We start from the raw sequence: 17,677 nt of genomic DNA on the forward strand, positions 1-17,677 counted from the left end.
GGAGTTTAATTCGGATAAGTGTGGGATGTTGCATTTTGGGAAGACAAACCAGGGTCGGACTTTCACAGTGAATGGTAGGGCCCTGGGGAGTGTTGTAGAACAGAGGGACCTTGGAGTATAAGTACATGGTTCCCTGAAAGTGGCGTCACAGGTAGACAGGGCGATGAAGAAGGCATTTGGCACGCTGGCCTTCATCTGTCAGGGCATTGAGTATAGAAGTTGGGAAGTTATGTCACAGTTGTACAAGACGTTGGTGAGGACATATTTGGAATATTGTGTTCAATTTTGACCACCGTACTATAGGAGAGATGCCACTAAGCTGGAAAGAGTGCAGAGGGAGATTTACGAGGATGTTACCAGGACTCAAGGGACTGAGTCATGGAGAGAGGTTGAGCAGGTTGGGACTTTTTTCATTGGAGCGTAGGAGACTGAGAGGTGACCTCTACAGAGGTGGATAAAATCACGAGGGGAATCAATAGGGTGAATGCACACAGTCTTTTTCCTAGGATTGGGGGAAATCAAGGACTAGAGGACACAGGTTTAAGGTGAGAAGGGAGAGATTTGATAGGAACCTGAGGGGCAACTTCTTCACCCAGAAGGTGATCCGTATATGGAACGAGCTGCCAGAGGAAGTGGGTGAGGCAGGTACATTAACAACATTTAAAAGGCACTTGGACAGGTACATGGATAGGAAATGTTTAGAGGGATATGGGCCAAACATGGATAAATGGGACTAGCTTAGGTGGGAATCTTGGTCGGCATGGACCAGTTGGGCTGAAGGGCCTGTTTCCGTGCTGTATGACTCTATAATTAAATGCCTAACTAAACTAATGCTGCCTACTTACACAATGTCCATATTGCTCCATTCTCTGCATATTCACACACCTACCTAAGGGCCTCGTAAACACCTCCTTGGATCCCATGTGATCCAACTTTCCAAAGCAGCCTACCGTGTGGAACCTTATCAAAGACCTTACTGAGTCCATACACAGCACATCGATCGCCCCACCCTCATCAACCTTCTTGGTTACTTCTTCAAAAAAAAACTCAGCTGCCTGACAGCCTTGCCCTTCGCTCTAACAGGAACATAATAGAAACTGCAGAGAGTTGTGGACACAGCCCAGCGTGTCACAGACACCAGCCTCCCCTCCTTGGACTCTGTCTTTACCTCTCGTTGTTTTGGTGTAGCAGCCAGCATAATCAAAGACCCCACCCACCCGAGACATTCTCTCTTCTCTCCTCTTCTATCGGGTAGATGATACAGGAGCCTGAGGGCACGTACCACCAGACTTAAGGACAGCTTCTACCCCACTGTGATAAAACTATTGAACGGTTCCCTTATACAATGAGATGGGCTCTGACCTCATGATCTAACTTGTTGTGACCTTGCACCTTATTGCACTGCACTTTCTCTGTAGCTGTGACACTTTACTCTGTACTGTTATTGTTTTTACCTGTACTACCTCAATGCACACTGTATTAACTCAATGTAACTGCACTGTGTAATGAATTGACCTGTACGATCGGTTTGCAAGACAAGTTTTTCACTGTACCTCGGTACAAGTGACAATAATAAACCAATACCAATACATGCGCACCTTCAACTCTCATTACTTCACTTTTAAAAGCATCTCACTTGCCGGAGGTCCCTTTGCCTTGCAAACAACCTGTTCCAACCAAAATTTGCCTCACCCCAATTTAGAACTCAAACCTGTGGACCAGATTTGTCCCTTCCCATTTCTAATTTAAAGCTAACTATGGTCACTGGTCCCAAAGTGCTCCCCCGCAGACACCTCAGTCACCTGCCCTGCCCCGTTACCCAGGGGCAGGTCAAGCTCTCCCCTCTCCCTGGTAACGCCTTGAATGTATTGTTTGAGGAATCAGTCTACAGAACACACTTGCATATATTGTTTGGAACACAATATATAACAACATCCATTCCCACGTGCAGGCAGAAGGGGTGAATTTAATTCGGCATCGTGGTCAGCACAGACATGGTGGGCTGAGGGGCCTGTTCCTCAGCTGTGCTGTTCTCTGTCAATCACTTTTGACTTTCGGAAGCTCACACAAGGCTCATTGAAATAAAAACAATTTCTTAAAACACCGTGTCTAAAAGCTGTGCTAATTGAAGCCAGACACCAGTTCTGAGGGCAGGTCTCCAAATCCTGTGGATGACGCTTTTGGTGAAGAGGGAACATGCCAGTGGCTGCAATGAATCTTTACTTGAGAATCCCTCCTGTATTTCCTCCTCTATATGATGAGGGAGCCATTCGGCCCATCGAGTCCATGCCAACCCACAGAGCAAGTCCTTTCCCTTCTCCACCCACAATCTCCCCCACGTTCCCATCAATTCTCCCAGATTCTACCCCTCTCCCTCACACTATGGGGGGCAATTAACCCACCGACCCGGCATGTGGTTGGGATGTGGGAGGGAACCGGAGCACCCGGGGGAATCCACGCGGTCACAGGGAGAACGTGCAAACTCCACACACACACACACACACACACACACACACACACACACACACACACACACACACACAGCCAGCGCCGGAGGTCGGGTTCGAATCCGGGTCTCTGGAGCTGTGAGGCAGCGGCACTACCCGCTGTGCCACTGTGCGGAGGCTTGGCTTACAAATGGAGAAATCAGCTTATTGGCAGCGAAGGTCTAGCTCTCAGTGTAACAGTGACTGACGGCTTGCTGGCAGTTTTTAAGGTCCCATTACCACAAGGAATTGAGCAGGCTATTGTTCAAACACACTTCCAGGTAAATAGAGCTTTACCACATCACGCCAGCAGCTCTACCTCGTTAGGAGTTTGAGGAGATTCAGTATGTCCCCGGAGACTCTTGCAAATTCCTACAGATGTGCGGTGGAGAGCATTCTGACCGGTTGCATCACCGCCTGGTACGGAGGCTCCAATGCGCAGGATTGCAAGAGGCTGCAGAGGGTTGTAGACTCAGCCAGCTCCATCACAGGCACAACCCTCCCCACCATCGAGGACATCTTCAAGAAGCAGTGCCTCGAGAAGGTGGCACCCATCAGTAAGAACCCTCACCACCCGGGACATGCCCTCTTCTCGTTACTACCATCGGGGAGGAGGTACAGGAGCCTGAAGACCCACACTCAGCGATTCAGGAACAGCTTCTTCCCCTCCGCCATCAGATTTCTGAACGGCCCATGAACTCTTGTTATTTTTGCACTTCCTTTTGTAATGTTTAGTAACTTTATGTCTCACACAGTGCCACTGTCACAGAACAACACATTTCACGTCCTATGTCAGGAAGAATAAATCTGATTTTGATTGCTCATCAAATCTGCCGCTACGCCTTCCAACCGCGCACCTCTCCCCGAGACACACGCACTGGGTGTCACTGGGACCATAACACAGTACAGCGCCCCACCGCTGGATTACGAACACCCAGGTCACGTACAGCCTGCACATACGTTCAGGAGACAGACGGACATCTTCTGCTGTGTGGGAACTCTTCACACATTCCTGACCTGCAAACTCTCCGGGTTATGAGCAGTTCCTGGGGACCCTGTTGCAAACCGGGGAGGACCTGTACCCCACACTGCACAAACTGGGGTCCACTTCCTCCCCCCCCCCCCCCAGTTCCCTCCCAGCTCCAGGTCCACAGGTCCGCTCCCTGCTATCTATCAACTGCTGGTCCTTTCTCCCGAGCGCTGTGGTTAAAGGTCCCCTGGATCCTCTCCTGAAGCCCCGGTTTCGGTTGCTGTGCCCCCCTCCCCTCCCCTCTCAGCTACCTTCTTACTACCCAGGTTAATACAAGACCATGACCAGAAATTGCAAGAAACACTCAGCGAGTCAGGCAGCATCTGTGGGGAGGGAAACAGTCAACGTTTCAGATCGAAGATCCCTCCCCCCACTGGGAAAGAGCAAAAAGCAATTTTTTTTTTCAGTTGCGGAGAAGGTGGATGGGGGAGGAGGAAAGTGTAGGAATATTACTAGCAGGGTGAGGCCAGAGTTGTCGGGGAGATAAGTCGTCCAATCAATGGGTTGGTGAGTGGTGATAGTGTTTGTCTGCATTGTGTGTTGTCTGCGTTGTGTGTTGTCTGCGTTGTGTGTGTTGTGTGTTGTGTGTGCTGTGTGCTATGTGTGTTGTTTGCTGTGTGTGTTGTCTGTGTTGCGTGTTGTCTGTGTTGCGGATGTGGGCCATGGACAACAGGTCAGATTGAGCGAGTGGAGAGAGCCCACGCCACAGCTGGGTGTCTGACGCACCGTTTACCGGAAAGTTTACTACACTACTGTGTCGCATCTAAAAAGAAGTGGTTTGAAAGCACGTTGGGGCATTAGTGGGGAGTGCTGGATTATCAGAGCTGACTGCATCAAGCTCACCAGCCATTATTGCTTCGTCCCATTTCGATTTCTTTTACAATTACTTATCTACACCCCCGACAACGGGTTGTCCTTTGACAGGGTCATTCAACTTCCCCCTGAGCAGTAATTCACTAATCCGAGACATTTTGTGAATGATTTCTGAAGCTATTTGAATTGTGTAATGTGTACTTGAACTCCAAGTGGTTTGAAGACCTCTTGGGTCTGAGACACAGGAAGCAGCTGCCTTCAGTCTGAGCACTCCAGAAACCACATCCCCAACTGTGTAATGAGAACAAAATGGGCTACACAGTGGTGCAGCTGGTGGAGCCGCTGCCTCACAGCTCCAGTGACCCCAGTTCGATCCTGACCTTGGGTGCTGGCTGATTGTGTGGAATCCCTCCCACATCCCAACAACGTGTGGCGTTGCTGGGTTAATCAACCGCTGTAGATTACCCCCCCCCCCCCCCGTGTGGGTGAGGGGTAGAATCTGGGGGGAGCTGATGGGTATGCGGGGAGAATGGGTTACGGGGAGAATTAGTGGGGAATGGGATTGCACTCTGAGCTGGCATAGACTGAATGGGCCAAGTGGCCTCTATCACAAGAAAAGATGAAAAGAAAAGCAGAATAGCTTCTAGCTATGGACCTGAACATGGAACATTCCAGCACAGTACAGGCCCTTCAGCCCACAATGTTGTGCCGATATTTTATCCTGCTCTAAGATCCATCTAACCCTTCCCTCCCACATAGCCCCCCATTTCTCTATCATTCATTTGTCTATCTAAGAGTCTCTTAAATGTCCCTAATGTATCTGCCCCCACAACCTCTGCCGGCAGTGCGTTCCACACACCCACCACTCTCTGTGTGAAAAACTGACCCCTGACATCCCCCTTATACCTTCCTCCAATCACCTTAAAATTATGTCCCCTCATGTTAGCCATTGTCACCCTGGGAAAAAGTCTCTGACTGTTCACCCAATCTACGCCTCTTATCATCTTGTACACCTCTATCAGGTCACCTCTCATCCTCCTCCTCTCCAAAGAGAAAAGCCCCAGCTCACTCAACCTAAGACATGCTCTCCAATCCAGGCAGCGTCCTGGTAAATCTCCTGTGCACCCTCTCTAAAGCTTCCACATCCTTCCTACAATGAGGTGACCAGAACTGAACACAATACTCCAAGTGTGGTCTGACCAGAGTTCTACAGAGCTGCAACATCACCTCACGGCTCTTGAACTCAATACCCCGACTAATGAAGGCCAACGCTCCATACGCCTTCTTAACAACCCTACCGACCTGCGCGGCAACTTTGACAACATTCCGGCAATCGGCCTGAGGACTCGTGCTCCAGAACTTCCTGAGCCCTTGACTGCACTGTTCCACTACACCGACAACACTGGCAACTACCCAACGACGTGGGAGCTTGTCCAGGTATGTCCTGTCCACAGGAAGCAGGACAAATCCGACCCGGCCAATTGTCACCCCATTAGTCCGCTCTCAATCGTCAGTGAGGTGATGGAAGGGATCACCGATGGGGCCATCAAGAGGCACTTGCTTTGCAACGACCTCAGTTTGGGTTCCACCAAAGTCACTCCGCTCCCGACGTCATTACGATGGGCACAGGAGCTGAACTCCAGGGGCGAAGTGACATCGAGGAGCCCTGGCTATACTGGAGTCAGTGGGAATCAGGGAGAAGATCCTCTGCTGGTTAGGATTATACCGAACACAAAAGGAAGGTGGTTGTGGTGGTTGGAGGTCGATCACCTCAGCCACAAGACATCACTGAAGGAGTTCCTCAGGGTAGTTTCCAAGGTCCAACCACCGTCAGCTCCAACTGTGAGTAGGGATGTTTGCTGATGATTACACAATGTTCAGCACCATATGCGAATCATAGAAAACCTACAGCACAGTACAGGCCCTTCGGCCCACAAAGCTGTGCCGAACACATCCCTGCCTTAGAAATTACTAGGCTTACCCATAGCCCTCTATTTTTCTCAGCTCCATGTACCGATCCAAAAGTCTCTTAAAAGACCCTATCGTATCCGCCTCCACCACCGTTGCCGGCAGCCCGTTCCACACACTCACCACTCTCTGAGTAAAAAAACTTACCTCTGACGTCTCCTCTGTACCTACTCCCCAGCACCTTAAACCTGTGTCCCCTTGTGGCCACCATTTCAGCCCTGGGGAAAAGCCTCTGACTATCCACACGATCAATACCTCTCATCATCTTATACACCTCCATCAGGCCCCCCCCCCCCTCATCCTCCGTCACTCCAAGGAGAAAAGGCCAAGTTCACTCAACCTGTTTTCATAAAGCATGCTGATAGAATAAAGCAGTCAATATCCAAATGCAGCAGGACCTGGACAATATCGAGGCCTGGGTGGACAGGTGGCAAGTGCCAGCTAATGACGATATCCAACAAGGGAAAATCCAGCTATTACCTGCCGACTTTCATTACCATCACTGAATCCCCCACCGACAACATCCTCGGGGTCCCCATTGACCAGAAACTGAACTGGAGTCACCATGTACACAGTGTGGCAACAAGAGCAGGTCAGAGGCTGGGGATCTGGTGGTGAGTGACTCACCCTCTGACTCCCCAAAGCCTGTCCCCCATCTGCAAGGGTCAGGTCAGGAGTGTGAGGGATCTCTCCCTCTGCCTGAGTGAGTGCGGATCCAACAACTCTCAGGAAGTTCGACAGCGCTTGGGACTGCTGCCTGTATGCCCACAAACTGTGCCAACCCCCTTCCCCCCCCCCCCCCCCCGTTATATTTGCCCTCACCCCTCCCCACTCCAGGCACTGAACTTATCCTCACTTGGATATGGAAGCCATTTAATCCATTATGTGCTGGTCTTAAGGGAGGCGTGGTGGTGGTTACAGAGACGGGGAGGGGTGTAGGGGAGGGAGGGGGTTACAGAGACAGGGAGGGGTGTAGGGGAGGGAGGGGGTTACAGAGAGGGAGGGGTGTAGGGGAGGGAGGGGGTTACAGAGACAGGGAGGGGTGTCAGGGCCGGAGGGGGTTACAATCACTCCCCTGAGCCCTCTGGATTTCGTCCAAGTAGCCTGGGCGAGTAACTGCGGTGCATTCTGTAGACGGTGCACACTGCGGCCTCTGTGGCGGAGGGAGGGGGTGTTTCTGGGGGATGGGCGGGGTGCCGATCGAGTGGGCTGTTCTGTCCCGGGACGATGTGGAGCTTCTCGGGAGCTGTTGGAGCCACACTCACCCAGGCAGGCGAGGGGTGTCCCGTCACACACCTGACCCGTGCCCTGTAGATGGCCTTTCCCCCATCCTGAGTCACTCACCACAGGATGCCAGACCTCTGACCTGCTCCCATAACCACAGTGTCAATGTGGCTGCTCCGGTTGAGATTGTGGTCAGTGGTGACCCCCAGGATATTGAAGGAGGGACCTCAGCCATGGGAACACCACTGAATGTGAAGGGTAAGGCGAGAGCAGGCACGGTAGTGTTGCAGTTAGCATAACGCTTTACAGCGCCAGCGACCCGGGTTCAATTCCAGCCGCTGTCTGTAAGGAGTTTGTACGTTCTCCCCGTGTCTGCGTGGGTTTCCTCCGGGTGCTCCGGTTTCCTCCCACATTCCAAAGGACGTACGGGTTAGGAAGTTGTGGGCATGCTATGTTGGCGCTGGAAGCGTGGCGACACTTGCGGGCTGCCCCCAGAACACTCGATGCACAAGATGCATTTCACTGTGTGTTTCGATGTACATGTGACTAATAAAGAAATCTTATCTTATTGGACTCTCTCGTTACAGACAGTTGTTTCCTGGAACTCCTCTGTTACTTGCCACTGCCAAGGCCACGGCTACCTTGTGCAGGCACGGGCTGCTTCTGTGAATGTCATTGACCTTGATGCAACCATTAGCAAACCTCCCCCCCCCCCCACCCCCCCCAGTCCCGATGCACGTTCTTGACCGGAAACGCCGACCATCCCTCTGCCTCCACAGACGGTGCCTGAACCGCTGGGCTCCTCCAGCAGTTTGCTTCTTGCTCCAGGTTCCGTCTCCTGCAGTCTATTGCGACCCCTTTTTCTGACCCTGTGTTGGCCACAAACTACAAGCCAGAATTGTTGGAGGAAATGAGTGAGTAATTTCGCAGAATTTTATTTATCCATAGGTCCATTTTTACTTTATAAAATCCAACACTGATACAGCAACTTCAGCCACAGAAGTGTTTGTTTCTGCCTCTTTGAAGTCCACATTTACAAAATTCACAAGGAAAACATTTTTTTCTCCCTAGTATTTATACCGTTTATGTACAAAGTCCATGGGGTGGATTGTCTCCTCGAACAACAGGAATGCCCCAGCACAAGCCCCGAGCCTGTGGCCACCCCTCCCGTGCCGAGACTGAGTGTGCCGGAATGCGGGCTGGTGGGATTGTTTGTCGCTCGAGACAAAACGGAGATCCTGAGGGTCGGGAATAGGAGAGTTATCCGGAGCTGGCGGGCTATGGTGGGGGGAGACGGGGGGAGGGAAGGGGGTGGGGGAGAGAGGCGGGAGGGGCAGGACTGAGGGGAGGGAGGGGGGAAGGAGACAGCAGAGCAGCGCTGACCGGGAGAAGGGCTTGCCCCAACCACTGGCCGTCATCTCTCGCCTTCCTGCTTCACGGTCACATGCTTGTGGAAGAAGAGACAGAATTAAGACAGAGTTGATGTACAGAGGGATCCTGCGGTCCAGCGTGGCGAGACGCAGACGGGGACAGGGAGACACAGATGGGGTGTCGGAGGGTAACCACTCACCTAGTTCGGGTTTCTCGCCTTCATCAGCTTCTGCCTCCTCTCGGGGGGCACCTCGTCGAGGTTGAGGCCGTGGTTGCTGGCGCTGGTGGGGGGGGGGGAAGGGGGGGAAAGAGATCAAACCGGTTACACCCAAGGGCCAAGGGGAGGGTCCCTGCGGAGCATGGGGGAGTGGGAGGAGTTCAGCAGGCTTGGGTGGGGAGGGCTCCGTCCCCCTCGATACCTGCCGTGCTTTCTGAATGGGGGGGGTGGTGAGGGATCTCCACGCGGCTGGTGGGAGGGGGTGAGGGATCTCCACACGGCTGGGGTGGGGGTGAGGAATCGCGCAGCTGGGGTGGGGGTGAGGGATCTCCGCGCGGCTGGGAGGGGCCGGTCCAGCGCACGGTGAGACAGCCGCAAGCGAGCCACTGCTTCTGCCGCAGCAAAAGGGAGGGAACCGCCCAGCCCATCTCATCCCTGACGGCCGGTCACCGGGGCGATTCCCACCCCCTTCCCCAAATCCCTGGCCCATAGAGTCGTCCAGTTCCATACCCAGGCAGGAGGTCAGGAGGAATGGGAAGCGGTTTGTTGAACCCTTCACGTCCCACCAGCCAGAAGGTGTCTTCTACGCCTTTCCCCTACGAAGAGAAGCAGAGTTAGTCCTCAGCCAAGTCCAAGTCTATGGTCATGGGCAAACATACCCATCAGCTTTGTGCTGCCACACAGCACCCTCGCCCTCCACGGACACTGCCCGACTTGCTTAATTTCCCTTTCTTCCAGGTTCCCAACATAGAACCATAGAACACTACAGCACGGGAAACAGGCCATTCGGCCCTTCTAATCTGTGCTGAAATATTCCGCTAGTCCCATTGACCTGCACCCAGTCCATAACCCTCCAGACCTCTCCCGTCCATGTATCTATCCAATTTATTCCCAAAACTTAAGAGTGAGCCCGCATTTACCACATCAGATGGCAGCTCGTTCCACACTCCCACCACTCTCTGAGTGAAGAAGTTCCCCCTAACGTTCCCCCTAAACCTTTCCCCTTTCACCCTAAAGCCGTGTCCTCTCCTAATCTAGGTGGAAAGAGCCTACTCGCATTTACTCTGTCTATACCCCTCATAATTTTGTGAACCTCTATCAAATCTCCCCTCATTCTTCTACGCTCCAAGGAATAAAGTCCTAACCTGTTCGATCTTTCCCCGTAACTCAACTCCTGAAGACCCGGCTCCTGAACATCTGCCAACTTCTCTCTCACTGTTCCCACACTTTCTTTTTGTTACCTGCCCTCACTCACGCTCTCTGTGTGCATCTCCCTCAGACACACCAGCCACAATGCGTAAAGCCTCCATTACCCTTTCTCAGACAACTCCGCCGACATCCACATCCCCTTCACGCCCCTAGCACGGAATTCCGTTTCCCTCTCCCTCTATCCGCCCTCTTGACCAGACTACCCAGAGTGTCAAGGGCCTGGACGGGGTAAAATTTGTGAAATGTGTCCAGGAAAGTTTCCCGAGTCAATATATCAACGACCCTACTCAGGAGGGTGCAGTACTAGGCCTTCTCTCAAGGACCGAGGCAGGGCAAGTAACGGAGGTGGCAGTCAGGGAGCACTCTGGCTCTGGTGACCATAATTCCATTAGTTTTAAGATAGTAATGAGAAAGGACAGGACAGGTCCACAGGTGAGGGTCCGAAACTGGAGCAGGGCTAATTTTGGGGGAATTAGGCAGGAGCGAGCAGAGGTCGGTTGGGTGAGCCTGTTTGAATGGCAAGTGGGAGGCTTTTAAGAGTGAGATACCAAGAGTCCAGGAGCAGCACATTCCTGTTAGGGTTAGGGTGGCAAGTTCAGGGAACCCTGGCTGAGGAGAGACACTGAGGCTCTGGTCAGCCAGAAGGAGGAAGCGTACATTGGGTTTAGGAGGTCGGGGACGAGTGAATCCCTCGACAACTATAAAATAATTAAGAATGCACTTGAGGGAAATCAGGAGGCAAAGAGAGGGAATGAGATGGATCTGGCAGGTAAGGTTAAGGAAAGTCCTAAGGCTATATCAGGAGTAAAAGGATGGCTTGGGAGAGAGTAGTTCTCCTTAGAGATCAGCAGGGCCGCCTATGTCTTGAGCCGCAGGAGATGGGTGGGATTTTTAATGAATATTTCCCCTGAGGAGAAAATCATGGTTGCTCAAGAGATAAGGGAAACAAGTGGGGATGCTTTGGATGACATTCGTATTACCAGGGAGGAGGTACTTACAGCCTTACAGTGCATTAAGGTGGATAAATCCCCAGGACCTGACCGAGTGTATCCTCGGACTCTGTGGGAGGATGGAGAAGAGATTGCGGAGGCCCTCGTGGAGATATTTGCTTCATCGTGAAGTTCCTGAAGACTGGAAGGTGGGTAATGTTGTTCGTTGTTTAAGCATAGCAAGGACAAGCCAGGGAACTACAGGCTGGTCAGCCTGACATCAGTGGTGGGGACGTTACTGGAGGGAATTCTGAGGGACAGGATCCACCAGCATTTGGATAGACAGAGTCTAATCAGGAGGAGTCAGCATGGCTTTGTGCATGGAAAGTTGTGCTTTACGAACCTTTTGGAGTTTTTAAAGAGGTATCCAAAAAGGTAGATGAAGATAGGGCAGTGGATGTTGTCTATCTGGACTTTATGAAGGCCTTCAACAAGGTCCTGCATGGTAGACTGGTCTGGAAGGTTGGGTCCCATGGAATCCAAGGGAGAGCTAGTGAGGTGGATTCAAAATTGGCTCGGAGGTAGGAGGCAGAAGATGGTGGTTGAAAGTTGCTTCTCAAAATGGAGGCCGGTGACCAGTGGCGTGCCGCAGGAGTCAGTGTTGGGACCCTTGTCATTCATTATCTATATAAATGATTTGGATGCAAATACACAAGGCTTGATCAGTAAGTTTGTGGATGACATGAAATGAGGAGGTGTTGTTAACAGCACAGAAGGTAGATTACAGGGGGATCTTGATCAGTCGGGGAAGTGGGCCGAGGAGTGGCAAATGGATTTCAATACAGATAAGTGTGAGGTGATGCATTTTGGAAAGTCAAACCAGCGTAGGACTTACTCTATGAATGGTCGGGCACTAGGGAGTGTAATGGAACAGAGGGACCTAGGAGTACAAGTGCATAGTTCGTTGAAAGTGGTGTCACAGCTAGACAGGGCGGTGAAAAAGGCGTTTAGCACGCTGGCCTTCATCAGTCGGGGCAGTGAGTACAGGAGTTGGGACATTATGTTGCAGTTGTGTAAGTCGTCGGTGAGGCTGCACTTGGAGCGCTGTGTACAGTGTTGGTCACCCTGTTATAGGAAAGACGCGGTTAAACTGGACAGAGTGCAGAGAAGATTTACGAGGATGTTGCCAGGACTCGAGGGCCTGAGTTACAGGGAGAGGTTGGCCAGGCTGGGTCTTTATTCCTTGGAGCGTAGGAGAATGAGGGGCCGACCTTCTAAAAGTGTTTAAAATTACGAGAGGCAGATAAGGTGGACGGTAACAGTCTTTTCCCCAGGGTAGGGGAGTCCAAAACTAGAGGGTGTAGGTTTAGGGTGAGAGGGGAAAGATTTAAAAGGGATCTGAGGGGCAACTTTTTCACGCAGAGGGTGGTGAGTGTACGGAACGAGCTGCCAGAGGGAGTGGGTGCGGCAGGTACAACAGGATCATTTAAGAAGCACTTGGATAGGTACATGGAGGGGCGGGACTTGGGAGGGATATGGGCCGAATGCAGGAAATTGGGACTAGCTGGGTGGGCACTGTGGTCGGCATGGACTGGTTGGGCCGAAGGGCCTGTCTATGCTGTATTGCTCTGTGACTCTCCTGTAACCTAAAACACACTCATTCACAGTTCTGATCAGTGGCTGGAAATGTCTCCACGTTTATTGACGTAGTCCTACACACCCAGAGTATAAATGCCATGAAAATGAGCCTTTTGCAGCAGCAGCTCAGTACATTAGACACAAGTTAATATAAACTTAACATCAATTATACATAACATACACGACAAAATAAACAACACCAGTCGCAGGACTGAGAGAGAGAAAAGAAATATACTGTGAGGTAGTGTTGGGGTTTTTCAGGTGGGTTCAAGAACCTGACGGCAGTGGGGAAGAAGCTGTTGTTGAACCCTGAGGTGTGGGTCTTCAGGTTCCTGTACCTCCTGCCTGATGGCAGCATCGAGAAGAGAGCAGGGCCCGGGTGGTGGGGGTGGCACCCACTGCTCACATCAGCCGGATCACTTTCCTCCGGAGGGGGCACCGGAGCAGCTTATCGTTAGACAAACCCCGTTTATAAAGCTTGGAGACTGGACCGGGCTTATTTGGGGTTTGGTACATAAGAAATAGGAGCAGGAGTCGGCCATCTGGCCCGTCGAGCCTGCTCTGCCATTCAATAAGATCATGGCTGATCCGGCCGTGGACTCAGCTCCACCTTCCTGCCTTTCCCCCATCACCCTTAATTCTCCTACTTTGCAAAAATCTATCTAACTATATGTTTAATGAGGGAGCCTCCACTGTTTCCCTGGGCAGAGAATTCCACAGATTCACTGCTCTCTGGGAAAAGCAGACTCTCCTCATCTCCGTCCTAAATCTACTCCCCTGAATCTTGAGGCTATGTCCCCTAGTTCTCGTCTCACTTGCGAGTGGAAACAACCCCTGCCTCTATTTCATTTATCCCTTTCATAATTTTCTATGTTTCCATAAGATTCCCTCTCATTCCTCTAAATTCCAGCAAGTATAGTCCCAGGTGACTCAATCTGTCTTCACAGGCTAACCCCCTCATCTCCGGAATCAATCTGGTGAACCTCCTCTGCACCGCCTCCAAAGCCAGTATATCCTTCCTCAAGTAAGGAGAGCAGAACTGCACGCAGTACTCCAGGTGTGGCCTCACCAGTACCCTGTACAGTTGCAGCATAACCTCCCTGCTCTTAAATTCAATCCCTCTACAATGAAGGCCAACATTCTATTTGCCTTCTTGATAACCTGTTGCACCTGCAAACCAACCTTGTGCGATTCATGCCCAGGCACTCCCAAGTCCCCCTGCACAACAGCACGCTGCAACGTTTCACCATTTAAATAATAATCTGATCCTCCAAAGTGGATGACCTCGCATTTACCAACATTGTACTCCACCTGCCAGACCCTTGCCCACTCACTTAACCTATCTATATCTCTCTGCAGACTCTCCGCATCCTCTGCACAATTTGCTTTTCCAGTCAATGTAGTGTCATCAGCAAACTGAGATACTCTACAGTCAGTCCCAAATCGTTAATGTATATCGTGAACAGTTGTGGGCCCAGCACCGACCCCTGCGGCACCCCGCTCACCACTGATTGCCAACCAGAGAAACACCCATTTATCCCAACTCTCTGCCTTCTATTGGTTAACCAATCCTCTCCCCATGCTAATACCTTACCCCCAACTCCTTATGCATCTTTATCTTATGGATAAGTCTTTTATGCACCACCTTATCGAATGCCTTCTGGAAATCCAAGTATACAACCTGTTCCCCTCTATCCACTGGTACCCAGTCCATAAACAGGTACATGGATAGGATAGGTTCAGAAGGATATGGGCCAAACACGGGCAAATGGGACTGGCTTAGATGGGAATCTTGGTCGGCATGGACCAGTTGGGCCGAAGGGCCTGTTTCCCTAAATAGGAGGCTCATCACCTCCTCTGCCCCTTCAATATCTTTTGACCTCAGCACCACTTTCCTACACCTGTCCCCTAATTCTTCAATTCCCTATAAACAAAATCTAAAGTCAAGCAATCCCACTGGAAAATTTGAGGTCTGTGGTTTAGATTCCCTGCATCTGCAGTTATTTGATTTTCATCCACTTACACCATGTCACTGGGGAGGTGGTTCCAGGAGTTTGACCGGTGAGATATTTGGAGGGGAACCTGCGGGCGGTGGTGTTCCCCTGCACCCCCGCTGCCCTCGTCCTTCCTGGTGGGGAGGGGTGGTGGGCTTGGGAGGTGGTGTCGGAGTAGCCTGGGCGAGTAACTGCGGTGCATTCTGTGGACGGTGCACTGTGGAGGGAGGGGGCGTTTAGGGGGATGGATGGGTGCCGACCGAGCGGGCTGCCTTGTCCCAGGACAGTGTCGAGATTCTCGGGAGTTGTTGGAGAGTCACCCAGGCAAGCAGGAAAGGCCTGTGGTGAGTGACTCACCACAGGATCCACATCTCTGACCTGCTCCTGTAACCATGGTGTTGATGTGGCTGGTCTGGTTGAGCTTCTGGTCAATAACAGCTGACAACATAATCTCCTGGCTGCTGGAGGCATGTCTTACAAAACCCAGAGTCTGTGAAGGATTTGTGAACCTGTGCTGTCACTGTGAATGACCCCTGCTCAGTCGCTGTGTGATCGCATCAGGACACATACCTTTAACTCCGTTTTCCCTCTCAATTCTATTTTGTAGCCAAGGTTCAGGCTTTTCAGAATGTTGACCGTACTCTGATTTAAGTGGATTCTATAGGCTGTAAACAGAACAAATTTCATAAAATAGACTTATTGCTGGAATAACAGATCCCCAGGAGTGGGTCACAGGCTGGGATCTAAATCCAGAGGTCAGAATGGTTTGGTTTTACAACAGTAAGCACTTATGACTCCAAGACAAGGACCACAGGTTCCAATACCACTCCAGAGACTTGGGGCCAAACCGTCCCAGTACAACTCCACAGAGGGTGCCAGGCTGCTGTAAGGACATCCCACAGCCACTATCTCGGCGGAGGACAGATGATTTCTGCCCCTGGAGACCAGCGGGCAATATCTATCCTCTGACCGACTCCCAGAAGCGGGCGGTCCCTGTCGGCGCCATGTTGTGATTTGTGGGATCTTGCTGTGCACAGATGGCCAGCCGGGTTTCCCACAGTATAGGCAACTCCACCCCTTCCGCGCCGTGGCTGCTTTGGGTTACAGAAATTCGCCCTTGCAGCATTCTGCAAACTCACTACCCAAAAAATCTGAGGCACAGAATTAAATTCGCCCTCACTGAATTCACATGGAAAAATGTAAATAATTCAACACAAAAATTTCATCTTTTTACAACTGATGTGCAGATGTCACAGCTTCCCGTTATGGAAAATCACGATACGGACCGTTGTCCAGGAACACAACCCCCACCCCCAACATCAGAACACAGGGGTTGCCTGTAGGGACCCTCCTCAGGTTACGAAGTCCCGACTTACAGAGACCCCGTACACAGCGTTTGGGAGACCGGTGGGATGGAAGGGGGCGGATTTACTGCGGGTATCTGCCGGGTGGGAACGGGGCAGGTCTGCGTGCCTTCTCTCCCCACTGCTGGGTGAAGCCAGGAGTGTACAAGAGGTTCTGCAGATTCTGGAGGCTGGAGCAATGCACGCAAAGTGCTGGAGGAACTCAGCGGGTCAGGCAGCATCCACGGAGGGAAATAAACAGTTGACGTTTCAGGCTGAGACCCTTCATCAGGACTGGGAAGGGAGGGGGCAGAAGCCGGAATAAGGAGGTAAGAGGGGAGGAGGGGGAGGCGCACACGCAGGCAGGGGACAGGTGAGTTCAGGGGACAGGTGAGTCCAGGTGAGGGGGGAAGGTAGGTGGGGGGGAGGAGGGGGAGGAGCACACGCAGCCAGGGGACAGGTGAGTCCAGGTGAGGGGGGAAGGTAGGTTGGGGGGGAGGAGGGGGAGGAGCACACGCAGACAGGGGACAGGTGAGTCCAGGTGAGGGGGGGAAGGAGGGGGAGGGGCACACACAGGCAGGGGACAGGTGAGCCCAGGTGAGGGGGGGAAGGTAGGTGGGGGGGAGGAGGGGGAGGAGCACACGCAGGCAGGGGACAGGTGAGTCCAGGTGAGGGGGGAAGGTTGGTGGGGGGGAGGAGGGGGAGGAGCACACGCAGGCAGGGGACAGGTGAGTCCAGGTGAGGGGGGAAGGTTGGTGGGGGGGAGAAGGGGGAGGAGCACACGCAGGCAGGGGACAGGTGAGTCCAGGTGAGGGGGGAAGGTTGGTGGGGGGGAGGAGGGGGAGGAGCACACGCAGGCAGGGGACAGGTGAGTCCAGGTGAGGGGGGAAGGTGAGTGGGCGGGGGAGGGGGAGGAGATGCAATAAGCTGAGAGATGATAGGTAGAAGAGCCGGGGATGCTGAGTGAACTCACTCGCCCACAGAGAGCCCGGCTGGCGGCTCCCCTCCCCGCCGCTGCTCGCTCTCAAGTCCCCGCTGTCTCCTGTGACCTCCCCCACCTCAACACACGGGCTACCGATGGGGGGGTGGGGGGGAGCAACTTACGCAGTCCGGTGGACTCCATGCGGGAGGCGGTATTGACGGTGTCTCCGAACAGGCAGTACCGGGGCATCGTCAGCCCCACCACTCCGGCCACGCAAGGACCTAGGGCGAGAGGAGGCCGTTGAGGGCGGCATTTCTCAGAGCTTAACTTGCGGCCATTCGGGCCCTCGAGCTTGTGCTACCCCCCACTCTTCACTTGGTCCCCATCCAGGCCCTTCGATGCATCTTGTCCATGCCGGCCTTTCTACCCAGCTGCACTCCTCCCCTTTGCCTGCATTGGGACCGTATCCTTCTCCTAGTTAAGTGTCTGTCTGAAGGCCTCTTCGTGACTGCATCGGATTCCACCTCCTCTGG

General features: G+C 52.5%; 1 protein-coding gene across 1 annotated transcript in view; it reads right to left on the reverse strand.

The window, feature by feature from the left end:
- Positions 1 to 8,864: 8,864 nt before the first annotated feature.
- LOC127586527 (retinal guanylyl cyclase 2-like) overlaps positions 8,865 to 17,677 on the reverse strand; it is a 40,184-nt gene continuing 31,371 nt past the window's right edge. The window contains exons 15-19 of the mRNA XM_052044541.1: positions 17,327 to 17,425; positions 15,450 to 15,544; positions 9,620 to 9,705; positions 9,092 to 9,173; positions 8,865 to 8,968 (exon numbers count right to left, since the gene is read on the reverse strand). Of these exons, the coding sequence (XP_051900501.1) occupies positions 9,092 to 9,173; positions 9,620 to 9,705; positions 15,450 to 15,544; positions 17,327 to 17,425 (362 nt within the window). The 3' untranslated portion in view covers positions 8,865 to 8,968. The remainder of the gene's footprint in view (positions 8,969 to 9,091; positions 9,174 to 9,619; positions 9,706 to 15,449; positions 15,545 to 17,326; positions 17,426 to 17,677) is intronic.

The sequence above is a fragment of the Pristis pectinata genome, chromosome 37 (assembly GCF_009764475.1).
Source record: "Pristis pectinata isolate sPriPec2 chromosome 37, sPriPec2.1.pri, whole genome shotgun sequence".
NCBI classification, from domain to species: domain Eukaryota; kingdom Metazoa; phylum Chordata; class Chondrichthyes; order Rhinopristiformes; family Pristidae; genus Pristis; species Pristis pectinata.